Source organism: Microcaecilia unicolor, chromosome 3 (genome assembly GCF_901765095.1).
Source record: "Microcaecilia unicolor chromosome 3, aMicUni1.1, whole genome shotgun sequence".
Taxonomy (NCBI): domain Eukaryota; kingdom Metazoa; phylum Chordata; class Amphibia; order Gymnophiona; family Siphonopidae; genus Microcaecilia; species Microcaecilia unicolor.
Genome location: NC_044033.1, coordinates 186,746,619 through 186,769,319, shown reverse-complemented (window position 1 = coordinate 186,769,319; position 22,701 = coordinate 186,746,619). Strand labels below are relative to the sequence as shown.

At 43.7% G+C, this 22,701-nt stretch overlaps 1 protein-coding gene across 1 annotated transcript; it reads left to right on the top strand.

Annotated features, from left to right (window-relative positions):
* Nucleotides 1-850: 850 nt before the first annotated feature.
* On the top strand, nt 851-12,693 carry RDH5 (retinol dehydrogenase 5). The gene is made up of 5 exons (XM_030196789.1): nt 851-980; nt 9,365-9,703; nt 10,443-10,701; nt 11,246-11,409; nt 12,436-12,693. The coding sequence occupies exons 2-5, from the start codon at nt 9,391-9,393 to the stop codon at nt 12,657-12,659; spliced, it is 960 nt and encodes a 319-aa protein (XP_030052649.1). The 5' UTR covers nt 851-980; nt 9,365-9,390; the 3' UTR covers nt 12,660-12,693.
* Nucleotides 12,694-22,701: the final 10,008 nt, after the last annotated feature.

Sequence of the window (22,701 nt, the reverse complement as noted above, 5' to 3'; positions counted from 1 at the left end):
AGCCTTTCTTCAGATGTGTTCCACCCCTTCTGACTCAATTTCCTGATTCCACTTGGGTAGGATGTGTCAGAGGAAAGTCTCTAGGTCAAGCCCCAGGTAGCATTTGTGTTTTGCTGCCGCTGGTGACCTCTAAAGAGAGACAAATTATAAGGTTGGGGGTGTGTGGTAGAAGGGTCGTTCAATGTGAGAAAAATAGCAGTGAGAGCAAAACATTCTTGCTGCTGTGAAGTAGGCTTTTTGGTACTCTGAGCCAGTTCCTCACCTGGCTGATGCCTTGAGCTGACCTGGGTTCCAGTGGGCAAATACCCAATATGCAGCAACTCCAAGAGCACATGCGCACCTAAAGTATTTTCTCTCATGAAATATGAGAGGTGAGGCGGTAGAGAGGCTATATTTCCCTTGCAGGTGCCTTGCCACTGTCAAACAAGTATGCTGATGGAAGTATGGAACAGCCTTTGATTGGAGATGGTGGAGATGAGGATGGTATTTAAATTCAAGCATGGGACAAGTCCAGAGGATCTGTGAAGGCAAGGAAGAGATTATAGAGCTGAATGCTTTCTTGGACCATATGATCTTTACTGCCATGTTCTCTGATTCTGTATACAAGCATTGAGGATGTTCAAGGGGAGACCTTCAGTAATTCCAACTTGAAAGCAGGGTGCAAAAACATAAGGAAACAAAATGGGTCCTTCAAATGTATTGTTCCATTATTAATTCTAGTTAAACTGAATTCTACTGCCAAGTGCTGACAGTAAAGAGTTAACACTCAGCCCCCGCCTTCCCTATCAACTGACTTGTGGAAATCTCTTCTCTCATCCCTCTGGACTTTGGCTGAAAATAACGATTTCCTCTTCTCTAGATTACTAAACTAGAAAGAAGCAAAAAACCTTCCTGAACAAGGTGTAGATTGCCAAGAGCTCAGAAGTTTCCTCTATTCCCAGGGTGCTTTCAGGCTCGATATACAGGAAGAGAGCTCCGAGGTAAGTGTATGCACTGGAATCTCCTCTGAGATGATCTCACGCCAGAAATGATCATAGAGGGAGACCACAGTTGAACTATGTAACTACCTCTTATTTTATTTATTTAGTTAGTTAGTTAGTTATTAGGATTTATTTACAGCCTTTTTAAAAGAATTCACTCAAGGCGGTATACAGTAAGAATAAATTAAACATAAGCAATAGACCAGTGGTTCCCAAACTTTTTCAGTTCACGGCACCCCTCCCCCCGGTCACACAGGTCTCCATATTTTTCTATGCACAAATATAATAATGCTAGGGTGTCCCTATAACCAGCCCCTCTAAATAACCCTCCATTGCTCCATGTACAAAATAAGTATCTGTGTATATAATATGTAAACTACTTTGATTGTAACCACAGAAAGGCTGTATATCAAATCCCGTCCCCTTTCTCTTTCCATATTTCAAAGTTTCCACTTGTGTAGAAAAGGTTTAGATTTTCTTTCACCACCTTGCTTCCTTACTGTTTTGTTGCCCCCCCTGCTCTCTCCCTCTAGCAGTGCCCATCCATGGTTCTATTGCCCCTGCCCTCCTCCCCCTCCTCCTGTCACCCCTCTAATTTCCAATGCCGCTTCCCTCATTTCACCACCTACTACTACTACTTATCACTTCTATAGCGCTACTAGACGTACGCAGCGCTGTGCAATTGAACATGAACAGTCCCTGCTCGACAGAACTTACAATCTAATTAGGACAGACAAACAGGACAAACGAGATAAGGGAATATTAAAGTGAGGATGATAAAATAAGGGTTCTGAATAAGTGAATAAGGGTTAGGAGTTAAAAGCAGCATCAAAAAGGTGGGCTTAGACTTGAAGATGGCCAGAGATGAATGGAGTCTGGAGTTAGCGGTGGAGGAGAAGGGTGCAGATAAGAGAGATTTACCCAGTGAATGGAGTTCCAAGGGAGGAATGTAGGGAGAGATGAGAGTGGAGAGGTACTGAGGAGCTGCAGAGTGAATGCACTTATAGGTCAATAAGAGGAGTTTGAACTGTATGCAGAAACGGATAGGAAGCCAGTGAAGTGACTTGAGGAGAGGGCTAATATGAGCAAAACGACACTGGCGGAATATTAGTTGTGCAGCAGAATTTTGAACAGATTGAGGAGGAGAGAGATGGCTAAGTGGGAGACCAGTGAGAAGCAAGTTGCAATAGTCTAATCATCCAATAGTTCCATCATCCAGTCAACCTTCTCCCTAGTTCCATGTGTCCTTCTTTGGTTCCCCCTGCCACTGCTCGCTCCATAGTAACATAGCAGATGACAGCAGATAAAGACCTCCATCCAGTCTGCCCAATAAGATAAACTCATTACATGTGTTGCAATATACCATATATATTCTTGATCTACTACCCGGTAAGTGCTTCCCCCCGCATGGCCATGTGGTAAGAGCAGTCTTGCTGCATAGCCATGTATTTTTGCAGCCTTTTTTCCCGCTGCGGTATAAAGGGCCTCAGTACGCGGCAAAACCAGTCACAACCGCAGGGCCCTTTTTACTACAGCTTGGTAAAAGGGCCTCTTATTTATTTATTTGGCTTTATTAACTGCCTTTAGGAATAGATTGACCCAAGGTGGTGTACAGTAGTACAATTTTACGTCAAACTTACAATTTTATTAACAGCATAGCAATAGTAAAATGACCAAATATAAACATAAATACAATCAATGAGGTAAACTTGGAAACAGCAAACTGAAACCTAGCAATATGATAAACATGAAACAGTATCAAAAATATGTACATTTAACAGCCCTGTAGAACAATCATATAACAGAAATATGATAAGTCAGTACAATACAAACAATACCATAATAAATGGCATGGAAGGACATTCAAACAACATAGAAATAATACAATGTAAGCATGAAACACCTAATAAGCCTACATTAGAACACTGGAGTTGTTTTTTTCTTGCTATTATAGCTGATGTTTGTAAATTGCTTAGACTTGATGTGCCCAAATTTTGTGATTAATCAAAAATTTTAAATAACATTAGAACACTCAAACATGAATATAATAGGGTGGATTAGGGTTAAGTCTTCAGGAGTTCCTCCTCCTCTCTCTCAGTGGATAGTGAGAGGTCTTCTGTGTTCTTATCCCTGAATCGTACCTGTAAACTTTATTGCACGTTCTACTGTGTTCCCCGAGTGCTGTAAGCTTGCATTGTGGAACAGGTTTAGGATAAACTTCTGGGTAGGTGTATTATCCCCTACTGCTTAAGGGTGTTGAGCATTCATCACTGCCTCCGCTGCCTTTAGTGTCATGTCCCTTCGGTCAGCAGCTTCACTCTGTGCTCTCCTCTGACCAAAGCTCACTCCTCTCACCTATGCTTTTTTAATCTCTACCTTGCTCCACTGGCTGAGGTTCTTGAAAGCTGGGGAAACACCTTTCATTTTTTCGCAGATAATATTCAAATAACTTTAACTTGTTTTCATGCAAAATGATCAATCTCAGTTAATGGCTGATTTGAATTATAACTTGGATTTACTATATAAATGGTTAAATGACCATGATCAGAGGAGGGCGGGCCCAGGAAGAAAGAAGGGACGTCTGAGGAGGCCTTCTGACTCGCTGATCAGCTGTTCTTGCCCGTGCAGCAGAGGTGAGAGGCGCTGCACGGGCCGGTAAGGCAAAGGGGGGGGGGGGCGTTGGACGGGGGAGCGGCAGCCACGACCAATTTTAAGAGATCTACACTGGTTACCTGTCTTTGACAGAATCACATTTAAATTGCTATACATGTCTGCTTTTTAAGGCTTTAAGGTTGAGAGTAACTGAATACTTAATGGGAAAGTCGATTAAACAAGAACAGCAACATTCCTTATGGTCCTCCCAGTGATGTTTATTACAGCTCTCATCATTGAAACTGGCGAGATTGACCTCCATGAAGAACGGAGCAGAGCTTTTAGTTGTATTGGACCTTTCCTATGGAACTCTATGCCTACTATAGTCGGCAATTTGTCTAGTTATTTTGAATTTCAAAAAATGTTGAAAACTTGGATCTCTGAGAAGGCTTTCAGCAATTTATAGGTTGTATAATTTGATGACTTGTGTTAGCTATGGAATAGAGAATGCAAGTGAGCTACAACGAGCAGCTCATTTGCATTCCTTTTCCTTGATGCATGCCCGTTCCTTACCGATTCGCTAAGGGAATCGGTAAGGGAAGGGCTTTAACGAGTCTTTAATGCATCTTCCCCTAAGTTTTGATATTGTAGTTTTTAAAGCTGAATTTAATGGGTGTTTTATTTTTTCAATTCCAACGTATTTTGTAAATTATACGCCAGTGTTATTGCAAACCACTTTAAAACTTATTGTAAAAAATGGTATATCAAATCAAATCCTGTGACCAGATCTTCTTCCTTGCGGCAGCACTGAATCAGACTGACCTCTCCCGATCAGTTTACTCAAAATGAGAACAGTTCTCTTCTATAGTACAACAGCAGACGGCTGGGAGTCAAGCTGGCAATCCCTGAGCTCATTCTTTCCTCCTTCATAGCAATGTTTCTTATATTCTGCATATATCTCCAAGAAGTTCAATGTGGATTGCATTAAGGAAAAGTGAAACAATTATTCAGGAATAAGGTAATAATCATTTAGCATAAGAAATTAATATAAAAGTAAATGAGAAATCAAGTTAAGAAAAATAAGACTTATTAGTTGTTTCCTGAAAGGTTAATATTCAGTGATTGCTCTAATCTGAACAGGAAGTACATTCCATAGTTTGGCAGCTTGATATGCATAGGATGAATTTGTTAACTGTTTTGACTTGTTACTCCTAAAATTGGGAAAGCTAAAATAATGAGTATTTCACAAGGAATAACTAGTGTTTTGGGAGAAACAAATAAAGTCGTACATATATAAGGGTACTAGACCATGCTGAACTCTGAACAAGATGGCTATAAAATTTAAACAACACCCTACTTTCAAAAGGAAGCCAATGTAGGCGAATCAGATATGATGAAACATGATCAGAAGTGGATAAAGAAAAGATCAGTCTAACCGCTGTATTCTGGATAGTTCTTAACTTTTTCAAAATAGAATTAGGACAAGCAACAAAAGTGAAGTTACAGTAGTCAATTTGAGCTAACAAGAGACTTTGAAGAAGTCTAAAAATGTTTTCTTTGAACTATTTGCATATCCGATGCAGCTTTCTCATGAATATAAAAGTTGTTTTTAATTAGTAGGTTGGTATAAGCATTAAAAGATAACATATCATCAAAGAGAATTCCTAAGATCCTAATTTCTGAGACTAATTTATATTCCTTATTCTGAATTCTAATGGTATTTTCCTGCAAAGGATTACATTTAGTCTTATCCACATTTAATTTTAAGCAATGTTTCTGCATCCATCCTTCAACTACATTTATAGTAGCAGCAATATTAGATTTTGCCAATTCCAGTGAAGATGATATAGGAATAAGGATAGTGATATCAACTGCATATATAAAAAAATTGCAGACCAGCTTGCTCTGGACAGCCTTCGTCTCCTGCCCCCTTCGTTTTTTTTTAATCCATTGCAGCGACACAGGCAGCGCTTCGCGTCTGCCCTGCGTGTGCTGTGAAGATAGAAAATCACCTCGTTAGGGTCGGCCCTTCCCCCGTTGTGTTCCGCCCTCGAGGAAATAGGAAGTTACCTCAGAAGAGGGCGGGACACAACGGGGGAAGGGCCGATGCTAACGAGGTGATTTCCTATCTTCACAGCACACGCAGGGCAGACGCGAAGCACTGCCTGCGTCGCTGCAATGGATTAAAAAAAAAACGAAGGGTGATGGCAGGAGACAGGGCTCTGTCAGCTCTCCACGAGGGGGGACGGGACCAGGTCGGGGGGGGGTCAGATGGGAGAGGGGGAGCTCAGAGGGGAGAAGGGGAGTGCTCAGATGGGAGAAGGGTTGGGGGAGCTCAGATGGGAGAAGGGGTGGAGGTGTTCAGAGGGGATTGGGAAGGGGTGGGGGAGCCCAGAGGGGTGTTCAGAGGGGAGAAGTTGATTGGGGAGGGTGGGGGAGCCCAGAGGGGAGCTCAGAGGGGAGAAGGGGAAGGTGGGGGAGCCCAGAGGGGAGAAGGGGATTGGGGAGGGAGGGTGGGTGAGCCCAGAGGGGTTCTCAGATGGGTGCTCGGAGGGGAGAAGGGGATTAGGGAGGGTGGGGGAGCCCAGATGTGCGCTCAGAGGGGAGAAGGGGATTGGGGATGGGTGGGGGTGCTCAGAGAGGAGTGCCCAGATGGGAAGAAGGGGATTGGGGAGGGGTGGGGGTGCTCAGAGGGGAGTGCTCAGATGGGAGAAGGGGTCTGAAGCTGGAACTGGGGTCTGACAAGGGGCAGGAGAGAAAATGGGTCCATGCCTGGGGCAGGTGGGAGAATGGGTCTGGGGCTGAAAAGGGGGGATGCAAGGCATGTGGTGGATGAAGGGGGCTGGAACTGGGGGCTGAAAAGGGGACAGGGAGAAGTGGCTGGGGGCTGAAGCTCGGGACTAATGGAAGAAAAGGGCTGGGGACTGGTGGGATAGTGGGGCTGAAAAGGGGGGCAGGTGGGAGATGTGGGCTGGGGCTGGAACCAGGGGCAGGTGGAATAAGGGGGCTGGAACTGGGGGCTGAAAAGAGGGGGCAGAGAGAGAGGGGACATACCCTGGATGGAAGGGGGGAGTGTGAGGGAGGGCAGACCCTGGATGGATGGGAGAGGGAGGGCAGACGGATTGAAGGGGCAGAGAGAAAGGGCAGATGGTGGGTGGAAGGGAGAGAGAGAAAGAGGGCAGACTGGGGCAAATGGTGGATGGAAGGGGCAAAGATAGAGGGCAGATGTGGATGGAAGGGAGAGAGGGAGATGGCAGACTGGGGCAGATGGTGGATGGAAGGGGCAGAAATAGAGGACAGATGTGGATGGAAGGGGCAGAGAGGGCAGACAGTGGATGGAAGGGACATTAGAGAGGGCAGACACTGGATGGCACAGAGAGAGAGCGAAGACAGATGCTGGATGGAAGGAAGACTGAAAAGAAGATGAGGAAAGCAGAAACCAGAGACAACAAACTGTAAATAAAATACATATTTTTATTTTTTTTGCTTTAACATGTAAATAAGGTCATCTTTTTATTGGACTAATTTTAATACATTTTGACTTAACTTTCAGAGAACAAAATCCCCTTCCTCAGGTCAGGATAGGATACTGTAACAGCACTATACTGTATTGACCTGAGGAAGGAGATTTTGGCCCCTGGAAGCTAAATGTATTAGTCCAATAAAATGGTATTTTATTTTCTGTATTTGTTTTATTTCTATTTGTTAATTTGTAAAGTGGTGATTGGTATTTGTTAGTTTTTTTCAAATTTACATCTGCTGTCTTATATTTTGCACAGTACTAGGGGACATTTTCTGTTTTTTTGGTGTTGCATTGTATACAGAGTCTGGCATCGGGGGTTCAGTTTAATTTTTGTCTAAATAGAAAGTTTATTATTACTTATTCTATAGTGGATTAGGGTGTATCTGTGTTTGTGAAAAAGACATGGCTTTCGGTTGGCACTGACTGTGCAGGATTGACGATCTGTACTATTCTGTCTGTTTTTGTTTTACAATAGGTGAATTGATGTTCTAGTGCTCACTGTAGTGTTTAAGATGCTTTCCTTTTCCTTGTGTGACTCATACAAATTACTGCTTATGGTATGGTATAATTGCTCTATATATAGGTCCTGAGTGTTTTGTATTCTCAGTATGCCTTGTACTGGATTTGGGGGGGGGGGGTGTTAAAAAATGACCGGCCCCGGGTGTCAACTACCCTAGCTACGCCACTGGAGAGAAGAGAACAACATTGAGATTCCACACCACTGGAGGCGGTTTGATGGGAGGTTTAGTGTGATATAAACCTTTCATGAATCTAGTTATTAAGGGATGCACTGAAACTGGTCTGTTATCAAGTTTAGCATGACATGCCATGATGGCACTCAAATGTACTCGTACTGAGTTAGTTTTGAGGCCAGAATTGGATAGAAGGAGCAGATATTCCATTAAAATATGTAGAGGACATGAGATAGGGTTGAGTGATTTAGAGGTACACCAGAGGGAAAACCTTTTCTAGTTTAGGTGGTTTGGGAAGGCAGTCTAAACATGTTCTGAGTTTTCTTGTCGGCTAACCAACCGCCTTTTCTGCAAAGTTTGGCAAGCTTCTACTTTTAGCTCATGGCAGGATTAAGGCATTGGCAAACTAGTCAAATACCTTAGGCCCAAATGTTTACCCTCTCAGATGTGCTCACTCTGAGGGGCCCTTTTACAAAGCAGCGGTAAGCCCAACGTGGGCTTACAGCTTGCTAAAAGGGAAGTACCGCCAGGCTACCATAGCAACCCAGAGGTAGTTCCCACCCCCAGCGCGTGTCATATCCGGTGCTACAAAAATATTATGCGCATGTTTTTGATGCACGCTAAGGCTCCCTTTTACCACAGCGGGTAACATGCAGGTCTTTGTTGTTTTCAGGAAATGGCCAAGCACTTGCCACACAGCCACTTTGGGGGGAGCACTTACCACCACCTATTGAGGTGGTGGTAAGGGTTCCCGCACTAACCTGGCAGTAACTGGGCAGCACTGCCCAATTACCGCCAGGTATTTATTTATTTATTTTTTGTTACATTTGTACCCCGCGCTTTCCCACTCATGGCAGACTCAATGCGGCAGGCAATGGAGGGTTAAGTGACTTGCCCAGAGTCACAAGGAGCTGCCTGTGCTCCCCCCAAAGTGGCTGTGTGGCAAGTGCGTGGCCATTTCCTGAAAACAACAAAGACCTGCCTTAGCGTGCATCAAAAACATGCGCCAATGCCAGCGCAGGCCCCCTTTTGCTACAGCTTTGTAAAACGGGCCCTCAGAGACTCACAAACACGTTTGTCCTAGGAAGGGGGGAGGGGGAAATGACTCACTGCTGCCTGTAGCTGTTTGTCTAGTCTCCCATTTGCTGTGCCGTGTTTTCCATTCAGCATAAGGGGCTGAGGAGCACTGCTTCTCTTACCTGCTGCTTGTTTTCCTCTCAGGTCACAATTATGCAAGGCCCTCTCTGGAGGAATTTTAAAATGTATTCATATTATGATGGGTGAGGAGCAAAAATGTGGTTAGCTTACAGCTCAGCAAAGGGTTAATTCTGCTGTGATGCCACCCAGTTGTACATCATCATTTTTATGTGGGAAAGATGCCTGGGTGAGAGAAACCCTGTCCTGTCTAGGTGCCCCAGGTATGCAGTCTACTTTTGGTAAACTTGTTTTTAAGACTATGTGCTGACTTGCCCTGTTGATGAGTTTAAGCAGGCCAAGGAGCGTGGTGTGGAAGTTTTTTTGGGCACCATTTTTATATTGGTAGAACATTTCTAAATCTTTTTCTCTGTTTCGTTCAGTCCGTAGGTCTCTTGGGTGTGTCCACATGTGGTGTTACATACTGGCCTTCATCATTATATGGGCACTAGGATGGCTCTTCAGAGACAGTCGGACCATCACCAATTTCCAGGATAAATACGTCTTCATAACAGGCTGCGACACCGGCTTCGGGAACCTGTTAGCCAAAAGGCTGGACAGGAAGCGCTTCAGAGTGCTAGCTGGTTGCTTCACGCAGAAAGGGGCAGATGACTTGCAGAAGGCCACATCTCCTAATCTGAAGACCACACTGTTAGATGTTACCAGCACAGAGAGCATCAAGAAGACTGTGGAATGGGTGAGAGCTGAAGTGGGAGTAAAAGGTGAGAACCTAGGGTCTGAAAAAAAGAGCAGAGGTGCCAAGTTACCCAGTTCCAGGATGGAGATTTTGTGGCCAGTTCTGGTTTTGAACTTACATCCCAAAGCAGTGTGGGATTTATAGTCCACAAGTCTGCCTATTGAAAGCAATGTTGCAAGGCCCATAATGCACTAGGATGAGGTGGTCAAAAATTCAGGACTATCCCAAAATCTCCAGCCTGGAACTGGGGAACTTGACATCTTTGTACTCCAGGGATTCTCAACCTAGTCCATGGGACACACCCAGCCAGTCAAACTTTCAGGATATCCATAATGAGTATGCAAGAGGTCAATTTGCCATGCAGAACCTCCATTCTATGCAAATCTATCTCATGCATATTCATTTTGGTTATCCTAAAAACCTGACTGGCTAGGTGTGTCCCAAGGATTGGGTTGAGAACCACTGCTGTACTCTGATCCTATTCTCTCTCTCATGAGAGACTACAAAACTGGGAATGGTGCAGAAGGTTGCTCATGAAGGATGTTTTGGGACTCTGGTGATGGATAATCTCCCAACTCCTCTAGGAGGCACCCTTGGTAAGAAAAAAAAATGCCACAGGGAGGCTTTAGTACTCCAAGTAAACTCCTCTTACCAGGATCTGTGCAGCTGTGACACTGATTTTTTTTTAACAGTGTTTGATATAACAAGCAAAAGCCTAGGACACAATTTTAATTTGTAGTCATCCGGTGCTCCTTTGTTTTCAGGTCTCTATGGACTGGTTAATAATGCAGGTATAGTCAACCCCATAGGTCTTACTGAATGGTTGATGATTGAGGACTACAAGAGAGTGATGTCTGTCAACACGTTTGGATTAATCGAGGTGACTCTGAACTTCCTGCCCCTCATCAAAAAGGCTAAAGGTCGGGTTGTGAACATAGCCAGCATCATGGGGAGGCTATCGATCACTGGTGGTGGATATTGTGTTTCCAAATATACAGTGGAAGCATTTTCCGACAGTTTAAGGTACTGTAGTTTTCTCGTCAAAATCAGATGAGATTTTGATGCCAGGGCTGGGAATGTGTCTCAATGTGCCAGGTTTCTGTGGAAGCAGTGATGGAATGTCTGTATAAACAGTACATATTTCCAATACGTTCAAACATGAACCCCAACCCTGACCTCAATCCTATATAAAAACTGGAACTGCACAGAAAGGTTGAATTTGGCTTCTAAAGTGTCCCAAATTAGTACAAATGAGATCAGAATGCCCAACACTTCCTTCAGATTCCTGCCAAGGTTTGTGCTTTTCATAGCCTTTCTTTCCTTCCGGTGTCAGAAGAAATGCTTTGATGCACCACACTCGTAACTCATGCCTGGCCCCATCAGAGGCACCAGATCGATAGGGCTGGCTCTGGACAGTTACAGTTTGTGCCCCACCTTGCTTGGGTTGGGTCTCTCAGCCCTACCTTACAAAAATGCACTCCTTCCAAGTCAGCTGTAGGAGTTTGGTGTAGCGTTACTGGAACTCCATCACTAAATGGCATGGCCTGTGTCTGCTTGTACCCTGCAGGAGGGATATGTACCATTTTGGGGTGAAGGTCAGCATCATCGAGCCGGGTTTCTTTAAGACACCTATGACCAGCTTGGACAGCATTGAGGCAGTCCTACAGCAGCTTTGGGACAAGCTATCTCCAGAGACAAGGGAGAGTTACGGAGACACATACTTCAAGAAGTGTAAGTTCTAAACCGGCATCTGAATCACCAAATGGCTCCATGTCTACTAACCACCTACTCTATTACTGGTTTTACCCCATTCCACCTCTGAATTGTTATAAAAATCAGAACATGCCCATAGCTGTGAACCAGTCCATCCAAATTAGATGGAGCCAGGCCACAGCCCTACTCCTAAAGAGAGCTGCACTTTGTTGGAACCTCAGTGTCTCTTCTATCACCTCTTCTCCTTTCACTTCTACCTAGTGCTTCTTCTCCTACTGCCACCTCCACATTTCCTGCATTTCCCCTACTTAGCTGCTCCCCATCACCTCTCCTCAGCGCGGCAGCGCCTCACATCCTTTTAACCATCCTCCAGCACCTCTTCTTGTCACACCACTCCCTCCTGTCTGCCCCAGTCACCTCAGATATATCTCTATCTAAAGCCATTTTTGGAAAGCTCAGAATTCTCAGATTGCTTGTTCTATAAATCACCAGATGACAATCTTCACCATTTGATGGATCTGCTCCTGGTGGGTTGTGTACCTTTCTCTCTTCAGGCCTGCTGAGGCTGACAGCACAAGCCCCCCCCCCCCCCCCCACCCCATTTCACCCAACATCAGAAGGTTTTGTTTTTTTGGTTGTTGTTTTCAATTCCCAAAATATGTAAAACCTTTCAACAATGAGCATAAACACAGCTGACTTGCAAGAACTACTCTGTTTTCTGGAGGATCATATTAGACTTCCAAAGTACAAGACTAGCTTCATATCTGAATTTTTCAACTTCCAAAACAGAATATTTCAAGCCTGCCAGAAGGACCCATGTCCCATCATTAGAAAAGTGGCAGAATCAGCCATGGGAAGGGGCTTCTGCTACAGTGAATTTGAGGGTTTGTAGTCAGTGTTTACAAGAGTTAAGACCAAGAAGAATACAACTCTCTGAGAGAATGGGCACAGGAGTTCAGTAGCATGGTTGGTCCTCATAACCTACTGAATCCCTTACCTCTTCACATAGCTGTAACCCTTCTTTTCTTTTTTTTTTTCCCTCAGACTTGAAGATGCAAAGATTTATCATGAATTTCTTCTGTGATACTGATATCGCCAAAGTCCCCAAATGCATTGAGCATGCACTGGAAGCCCATCACCCCCGCAGCCGCTACAGTCCTGGTTGGGATGCAAAGTTTCTCTGGATCCCTGCCTCCTACCTGCCTGCCTTTCTGGTAGATGCTGTGCTGGCCCTAATCCTGCCCAAACCTGCCCACCAGGTCCATTAAAAGTAGAGGCAGGAGCCCAGAGCCCACCCTCTATAACAAAAGTAGAAGCTTGCCAAACTTTGCAGAAAAGGCGGATGGTTAGCTGACAAGCAAGCTCAGAACATGTTTAGACTGCCTTCCCAAACCAGCCTGGAAAACTTAGCCCTGCTGGGCTGCTCATTCATCATTCAGCCCCCTTCCACAAACTGCATACTGGTACGACTTCCTGATTCTGCTTCTCCAAACTTTCCTTGGCTAAGGCTGCCAACCTGATCCAGATTCGCAGGACAGGGTTGATCCAGTCCTGGGTTTACCCCAGTGCATACTGGGACTTGTAGTCTTGATTTTCTTAGAACTACAAGTCTCTACTTACAATGGGGTAAACCCGGAACCAGATCAACCCTGTCCTGCGAATCTGGATTCAGTTGGCAGCTTTACTCTTTCCCCCCCCCCCCCCACTTCTTAACATGCAGTCAATAGTCCTGCCCTCTGCCTCCTCTTCACAGGGTGCCAACAGAGGCCCAGCGTGAACTTATTCCACTCAACTAAGTGCCCTCAGCACGTGTACATCCCAATAACTAGCATTGACAAACCACAGCCACTCATATTTCAGTTTTTGTCTATTTATTGGAAATTGATGTGGTAAGTTTTTGCAAAATTAGTTTTCCTCAAACCTGCATGGTCTGAGGTATAATTTGATACTGCAGTTGTATCTACAGTAGTTTCCATTCATACCTTACACATACTTGGAAATTTGGGTTTGTTATTATCAGTCATTTTAGGAAGTATATTTAATTAATCAGCTTATTAGATTGTTATCCTGCTTGAGAACAGTGGCGTAGCTATGGGGGGGGGGCCTCTGAGGCCCCCGGTTTGACAGGTGGGGGTCCCTAAACCCGCTAGCTAAAGTGTTTGTCCCGCGCTGGTCTCACATGGCCTGGCGCCCTGTCCTGTTTTCAGTCGCTGTGCACGCTGGTTTTAATGAAACTGAGCAGAAGAGGGCGCCAGGCCATGTGAGACCAGCGCGGGACAAACGCTTTAGCTGGTGGGGGTTGGGGATCCCCGCCAGCCAAGATACCTTCGCAGTGGGGGAGGAGCAGTGGCAGGGGGCGGAAGCAGCAGCAGCAGGAGGGTGGCAGTAGCAGCTGCAGGGGGATGGAGGTGGCCGCAGGAGGGCGGCCACAGGGAGGCGGGCCAAAATGTGCCCCCCCCCCCCCCGTCAAGGTCTGGCTACGCCCCTGCTTGAGAATAGACTGAAATCAGGGGAAGTGACTAGAATTTACACTTTGTACTACACAGGAAGACTGCCATCTCTCTGCCACCTCTGCGCTTTTTAACTTGACTACAATTTTTGATCCAGCTGATCAGTATAAAAATGTATCCTTCCTGCGCTTTTTATGTTGCTTTTTAAAATGCATGCATTAGCTTCCAGCAGTGGACATTAATGCAGATGTTAAAATATACTGTACATACCTGCATGTTTTAAACTCACATTGTATTACATCAGGTCCTCAATTAACAGATAAAGGGATTTTGCTGTTGTAGAAACCATGGCTGAACATTTTGTTTTAAAGATAAGCTGTAGCTATATACCTCTATACTTATGGAGAAAGGCTGGATTTTTTTATTTTAAATTTTGAAAACTTCCTGAGGTTTGTATGCATGCAGATCCCTCTTCTTAACCTCTCTCTAAGGTCAGAGCACTCAGGAGAGAGCACAGCCAGCGCCAATAATTAGGCATTTCTAATCCTCCTGTCATTATGCAATGTGTGCACTTGGCACTTGAAATTAGGAAAAAGAGGGCCTATTGACACAGTGTTTGTTTCACAAAATATTTTTTTAAATGTGAGCATACAAAGTGTTGAAGTCTGTAGCCAGTAGAATGCACACCATGTCTGAAATCCACCATCCTTTCTGCCACCAGCAATGAGAAGTTACTTTTATAGAAAAACCCTTGCCACAAAATTTAAGGGGGGCCCTAGTGAACAGTGAACCCCTATTGGAGGGACAGATTCTGGGCTGATATAAATGAGTTTATTTTTAGGGGTCCATGGGAGTGGGGGTAAGGGAGAATTTCTACCAAGGGTCTAACAACACTAGCACTCAGTTCATTCCACTGTTTCAGAGCTGCCAATGGTACCCGACTTCTGAGAGGGAGATTTTAAGGCTCAGGCCCACCCACTCTGCCTCCTGGCTTCACCCCCTAGCTCACCAAAATTCTGCAGCCACATGCCAACAAGCTGCCTCCTGCTCCAGCAGGAGATGCCTTAATAAAACATCATCTCCTGTTGCCAGGGACCAGTCTCAGGATAAGAGCTGTGAGATTTTGGATCTCTTGTTGCTAGACTGGTCCTGCAGCAGCAGGAGATGACATTTTATTAACACATCGCTTGCTGAGCGAGAGTTCTTGACTCTTGGCTCTCCAGGTGCAGGAGACAACCATGAAAGCAACGGTACTGAACATCAACTTGTTGCAGTATCCTCAACGAAGACACTCACTAAAACACAGTTCTAGGAATAAGTTTAGTTGCCCTCTCTTTAATGCACATTTTAGTTTCTCCACAGCACAGTTCAGCCACTAATGCTTCTCCCCCGGACTTTCAGATCTCATAGCCACAGCTGAAGTGATTTCACTTTGCCTTCACATAACTCCTCACTATGTAACCATAACAGTACTGTAACAAATTGTATTTCCATCATTAACAATGTATTGTAAGCCACACTGAGCCCGCAAAGAGGTGGGAAAATGTGGGATACAAATGCAATAAAATAAAATATAAATAAAATGGTACTGACCTGGCCTTGTAAAGCTCAGAAAGCTACTGATAGAACTTTCTGTGCATCATGTTCCTGGGCCCGCACCCTACTGTACCTACTATATACATACTGAACAGAATCACTTCCAGCATCAAGTTTTTTAAAGGTGGCAGTTGCAACTAGACCTGCATTGCCTTTCAGGCCCTTCAAGAAAAATTTGAATCTTTTCCCACTCCTCTTTAATTTAACAAATTTTTAATTTTTCTCATTACTAAGTTGAAAACCAAATTTAATCTCAATTTGCTTCATATTTGCCATTGGCTTCAACTTCGACCATGATTCAGGAGAACGATTGGCTATGCTCTCTGGACTTAAAGGATGCTTACACACATATCTCGATACTTCCAGCTCATAGAAAGTATCTTCAATTTCGGCTGGAAACACAGCACTTTTCAGTACCATGTACTGCCCTTTGTTCTGGCATCCCAATGCTGGAGGTGGGTTTAGAGGGTTTGGTGTGGCTACAAGGACTCTTGGCTCATCTGAGGTGAAGTGCTGCAGGTTTTTTGCATACAAGGACGTCCAAATAAAAAAAAACCTATTTGGACGTCTCTTTCGATTATGCCCCTCCTCCAGGTCTCTCTCAGCCAATCACAGCGCGTTCAAATCTCTCATGAATATTCATTGTGGAAATCCTGAAAACCTCATTAGCTGGGATGCCTCCACACCCAAGTCTGGAAACCACTGAGCTAAAGAGGAATCCACCTTACTCCTCACCTGGGCACATCCCCTTGACTGAAGAAGCTCCTTACAGCATAGCTTGACCCATAAAAGGTAGTTAAAAACAGACGAACTTCCTTACTCTCTACAACTACCTGGGTCATAAAAAACTAAAATGAGATAGGGGGAAAAATGGAAAATGCACTTTACTGCTCAGACATTAGGAAATCAAGAACCTATCCCTTTAAAAATAGGTTTGATGATAGCTGCCATTTAAGTGAAATTAAATAAAAACTTCTGCAGTTGCTTGTAAGCTAATGGTCCCTATACATCAGGATTTGAAACAGGGCAGGACAGCATCACCTCACCTTTCTTTGCGCCCAAACAGTTCACAGGATACATTGAGCAGGATTCAATACCTCTCATTAATTCACTTTCCCAAGCCCAAACTTAAGAGGAACTGTATTTCTGAAACAGTAGTTATTTCCATACCCCTGAGGGTTTACAGTCTAAATTTATACCTAGAGGTAAGAGGGTGAAATGGCTTGCTCCAGGCCATAATGGAGTGGCCTAGTGGTTAGAGCACCGGTCTTGCAATCCAGAGGTGGCCAGTTCAAATCCCGCTGCTGCACCTCGTGATCTTGGGCAAGTTACTTAACCCTCCATTGCCTCAGGTACAAACTTAAATTGTGAGAGCCCTCCTGGGACAGCGAAATATCCAGTGTACCTGAATGTAACTCACCTTGAGCTACTACTGAAAAAGGTGTGAGCAAAATCTAAATAAATAAAATAATAACTTCCTTGGGAGATGTGTAGTGCGTTCAACCCTCCTAGATTCACTCTCTGCTGTTGCTGTGAAGTAACTCAGCCCTGCAAGTTGCATTTGTGGGACCACTAGGGGGCACTCTTCTACCATGATGTAGCAGGCCACCCTTCCCAAGTAGTAGAATACTGTAGTTCCTTTTCCTCTGCTCCCTGTTTTGAAACATTAGAGCTGCTTTTGTAATACCAGATTTAATGCCAGCTGCAAGACATAGTGAAAGTTTCAGCTCCTGAACAGAGTCACGCTAAGGGAAGTGGACCTCTGCCCACTCTGTCCAGCAGATGAGATGTGGGAAGAGTTACAGACTCTCTGCTCCTCTCTACAAGCCTACAGCCCTCTTTAATGTATAATACATGCCACAGTGGGTCACACCAAAATAACCATCAAGCCCAGTATCCTAAGAACTGAAGGTCAGACCAATGGTCCATCTAGTCCAGTATCCTGCTTCCAACAGTGGCCAATCCAGGTCACAAGTACCTAGCAGAAACCCAGATAGTAGCATCATTCTATGCTACCACTCCTAGAGCAAGCAGTGGCTTCCTCATATCTGTCTCAATAACATTACTATGGACTTTTCCTCCAGGAACTTGTCCAAACCTTTTTTAAACACAGATATACTAACCACTATTAATACATCCTCCAGCAACAAGTTTGAGCCTATTTATTGAGTTAAAAAGTATTTCCATGTAATTTCATTGATTGTCCCCTAGTCTTTGTACTTTTTAGAAGAGTGAAAAATCAATTCACTTTTACCCGTTCTACACCACTCAGGATTTTGTAGACCTCAATCATATCTCCCCTCAGCCACCTCTTACATAAGTACATGCTTAAGTATTACCATACTGGGACAGACCAAAGGTCCATGAAGCCCAGCATCCTGTTTCCAACAGTGGCCAACCCAGGTCACAAATACCCGGCAAGATCCCAAAAAAGTACAATACATTTTATGCTGCTTATCCAAGAAATAAGCAGTGGATTTTCCCCAAGTCCATTTTAAAAATGGTCTATGGAGTTTTCCTTTAGGAAGGCATCCAAACTTTTTTAAAAACCCCGCTAACCTAACCACCTTTACCACATTCTCTGGCAATGAATTCCAGTTTAATTACACATTGAGTGAAGAAAAATCTTCTCCAATTCATTTTAAATTTACTACTTTGTAGCTCCATTCCATGCCCCCTAGTCCTAGTATTTTTGGAAAGAGTAAACAAACGATTCACGTCTATCCATTCCACTCATTATTTTATAGATCTTTATCATATCTCCCCTCACCTGCCTTTTCTCCAAGCTGAAAAGCCCTAGCCACTTCAGCCTTTCCTCATAGGGAAGTTGTCCCATTCCCTTTATCATTTTCATCGCCCTTCTCTGTACCTTTTCTAATTCCACTATATCTTTTTTGAGATGCGGTGACCAGAATTGAACACAATATTCAAGGTGCGGTCGCACCATGGAGCAATACAAGGGCATTATAATGTCCTAATTTTTTTATTTCCATTCCTTTCCTAATAATACCTAACATTCTATTTGCTTTCTTAGCTGCCACAACACACTGAGCAGAGGGTTTCAACGTATCATCAACAATGCCGCCTGGATTCCTTTCTTGTTCGGCGACTCCTAACGTGGAACCTTGCTGTTAAAAAGCAGCGGTCCCAGAACAGACCCCTGGGGAACCCCACTATCTACCCTTCGCTATTCAGAATACTGACCATTCAACCCTACTCTCTGTTTTTTATCTTTTAACCAGTTTTTAATCCACAGTAGGACACTATCTCCTATCCCTTGACCTCCAATTTCCTCTGGAGTCTTTCATGAGGTAGTCAAATGCCTTTTGAAAATCCAGATATACAATATCAACTGGCTCATCTTTATCCACATGTTTGTTCACCCCTTCAAAGAAATGTAATAAATTGATGAAGCAAGATTTCCCTTCACTAAATCCATGTTGGCTTTGTCTCATTAATCCATGCCTTTGAATGTGCTCAGTAATTTTGTTCTTTATAATAGTCTCTACCATTTTGCCCGGTTCCGACGTCAGGCTTACTGGTCTATAATTTCCCAGGATCTCCTCTGGAACCTTTAAAAAAAATAAAAAATAAAAATCGGCATTACATTGGCCACCCTCCAATCTTTCAGTACCACACTCGATTTTAAGGATAAATTACATATTGCTAACAATAGTTCCGCAAGTTCATTTTTCAATTCTACCAGTACTCTGGGATGAATACCATCCGGTCTAGGAGATTTGCTACTCTTCAATTTGTCAAATTGCCCCATTACATCCTCCAGGTTTATAGAGATTTCATTCAGTTTCTCCGACTCGTCAGGTTTGAATACCATTTTTGGCACCAGCATCTCTCCCAAATATTCCTCGGTAAAGACTGAAACAAAGAATTAACTTAATCTCTCTGCTATGGCTTTGTCTTCCCTAATTTTACTCCTCGGTCATCTAACAGTCCAACTGATTCTTTTGCCGACTTCTTGCTTTTAATATACCTAAAAAAAATTTTTACTGTGTTTTTGCCTCCAACGCAATCTTTTTTTCAAAGTCCCTCTTTGCCTTCCTTATCAGCGCTTTGCATTTGACTTGACATTCCTTATGTTGTTTCTTATTATTTTCAGTTGGCTCGTGCTTCCATTTTCTGAAGGATTTTCTTTTAGCTCTAATAGCTTCCTTCACCTCACTTTTTAACCATGCCAGCTGTCGTTTGGTCTTCCTCCCTCGTTTTTTAATACATGGAATATATTTGGCCTATGCTCCCAAGATGGTATTTTTGAACAGCATCCACGCCTGATGTAAATTTTTGACCCTCACAACCGCTCCTCTAAGTTTTTTTTTCACCAGTCTTCTCATTTTATCATAGTCTCTTTTTTGAAACTAAACGCTAACATATTCGATTTCCTGTTTATACTTACTCCAAAGTATATCGTAGTGATAGGGTGGACCGGACTGGTGGAGGGGTAGCATTGTATATTAACGAGAGCCTTGACTCAGATTACAAATTCAGCAGGACACAAATCATACCTTTGAATCATTGAGGGTTGAAATTCCATGTATAAAAGGGAAAATGACGTTGATAGGAGTGTACTACCGTCCGCCTCGCCAGGATGAGCAGGTAGACACAGAAATGATAAAAGAAATCAGAGATGCAAACAAAATGGGCAATGTGATAATAATGGGTGACTTCAATTATCCAAATATAGACTGGGTAAATGTAACATCGGGACACACTAGAGAGGTACAATTCCTTGATGAAATCAAGGACAGCTTTATGGAGCAGCTGGTGCAGGAGCCGACGAGAGAAGGAAAAATTCTAGGTCCTTAGTGGAGCGCATGATCTGGTGAGGGACGTTATGGTACTGGGGCCGCTTGATAACAGTGATCATAATATGATCAGTTTTAATATCAACCTTGAAGTAACCATACACAGGAAGTCAAATACATTAGCGTTTAACTTATAAAAGGAGACTATGATAAAATGAGAAGAACGGTGGAAAAAAAACTTAGGGGGACAACTGAGAGGGTAAAAACTGTACAATAGGCATGGATGCTGTTCAAACATACCATCCTGGAGGCCCAGGCCAAACATATTCCACTAATTAGAAAAGAAAGACGGAACTCCAAAACACAGCTGGCCTGGTTGAAAAGTGAGGTGAAGGAAGCTATTAGGGCTAAAAGAAATGCCTTCAGAAAATGGAAGAAGGAACCATGTGAAAATAACAAGAAGCAGCATAAGGAGTGTCAAAGCAAATGCAAGGCGCAGATAAAGAAGGCCAAGAGAGATTATGAAAAAAAGATAGCATTAGAGGCAAAAAAAACATAGTAAAAATTTTTTTTGGTATATTAAAAGCAGGAAGCCGGCAAAATAATCGGTTGGGCTGCTGGATGACCGAGGGGTAAAAGGGGCGATCAAGGAAGACAAAGATGTAGCGGAGAGATTGAATGAATTCTTTGCTTCGGTCTTCACCGAGGAAGATTTGGGTAGGATACCGGTGTCGGAAATGATATTTCAAGTGGACGAGTCAGAGAAATTTACTGACTTCACGGTAAACCTGGAGGACGTAATGGGGCAGTTCAGCAAACTGAAGAGTAGCAAATCTCCTTGACCGGATGGTATTCATCCTAGAGTACTGATAGAACTGAAAAATGAGCTTGCGGAGCTACTGCTAGTGATATGCAATTTATCCTTAAAATCAAGCGTGGTACCGGAAGATTGAAGGGTGGCCAATGTAACGCCCATTTTTTAAAAAGGTTCCAGGGGAGATCCGGGAAATTATAGACCGGTGAGTCTGACATCGGTGCCGGAGAAAATGGTAGAGGCTATTATTAAAAACAAAATTACAGAGCACATCCAAGGACATGGATTACTGAGACCGAGTCAGCACGGCTTTTGTGGGGGGGAAATCTTGCCTGACCAATTTACTTCAATTCTTTGAAGGAGTAAACAAACATGTGGACAAAGGGGAGCCAGTTGATATTGTATATCTGGATTTTCAAAAGGCATTTGACAAGGTACCTCATGAAAGGCTACAGAGGAAATTGGAGGGTCATGGGATAGGAGGAAAAGTCCTATTGTGGATTAAAAACTGGTTGAAGGATAGGAAACAGAATGGGGTTAAATGGGCAGTATTCACAATGGAGAAGGGTAGTTAGTGGGGTTCGTCAGGGGTCTGTGCTAGGACCGCTGCTTTTAATATATTTATAAATGATTTAGAGATGGGAGTAACTAGCGAGGTAATTAAATTTGATGACACAAAGTTATTGAAAGTCGTTAACTCACGACAGGATTGTGAAAAATTACAGAAGGACCTTACCAGACTGGGCGGCTGGATGGCAAATGATGTTTAATGTGAGCAACTGCAAGGTGATGCATGTGGGAAAAAAGAACCCGAATTATAGCTACGTTATGCAAGGTTCCACGTTAGGAGTTACGGACCAAGAAAGGGATCTGGGTGTCGTCGTCGATAATACACTGAAACTTTCTGCTCAGTGTGCTGCTGCGGCTAGGAAAGCGAATAGAATGTTGGGTATTATTAGGAAAGGTATGGAAAACAGGTGTGAGGATGTTATAATGCCGTTATATCGCTCCATGGTGTGACCGCACCTTGAGAATTGTGTTCAATTCTGGCTGCCGCATCTCAAGAAAGATATAGTGGAATTGGAAAAGGTGCAGCGAAGGGTGACTAAAATGATAGCGGGGATGGGACAACTTCCCTATGAAGAAAGACTAAGGAGGCTAGGGCTTTTCAGCTTGGAGAAGAGACGGCTGAGGGGAGACATGATAGAGGTATATAAAATAATGAGTGGAGTGGAACAGGTGGATGTGAAGCGTCTGTTCACGCTTTTCAAAAATACTAGGACTAGGGGGCATGCGATGAAACTACAGTGTAGTAAATTTAAAACAAATTGGAGAAACTTTTTCTTCATCCAACGCGTAATTAAACTCTGGAATTCGTTGCCGGAGAACGTGAAGGCGGTTAGCTTGGCAGAGTTTAAAAAGGGGTTAGACGGTTTCCTAAAGGTCAAGTCCATAAACCGCTACTAAATGGACTTAGGAAAACTCCACAATTCCAGGAATAACATGTATAGAATGTTTGTACGTTTGGGAAGCTTGCCAGGTGCCCTTGGCCTGGATTGGCCGCTGTCGTGGACAGGATGCTGGGTTCGATGGACCCTTGGTCTTTTCCCAGTGTGGCATTACTTATGTACTTAAATCTGATCATATTATGCTCACTGTTATCAAGCGGCCCCATCGCCATTACCTCATA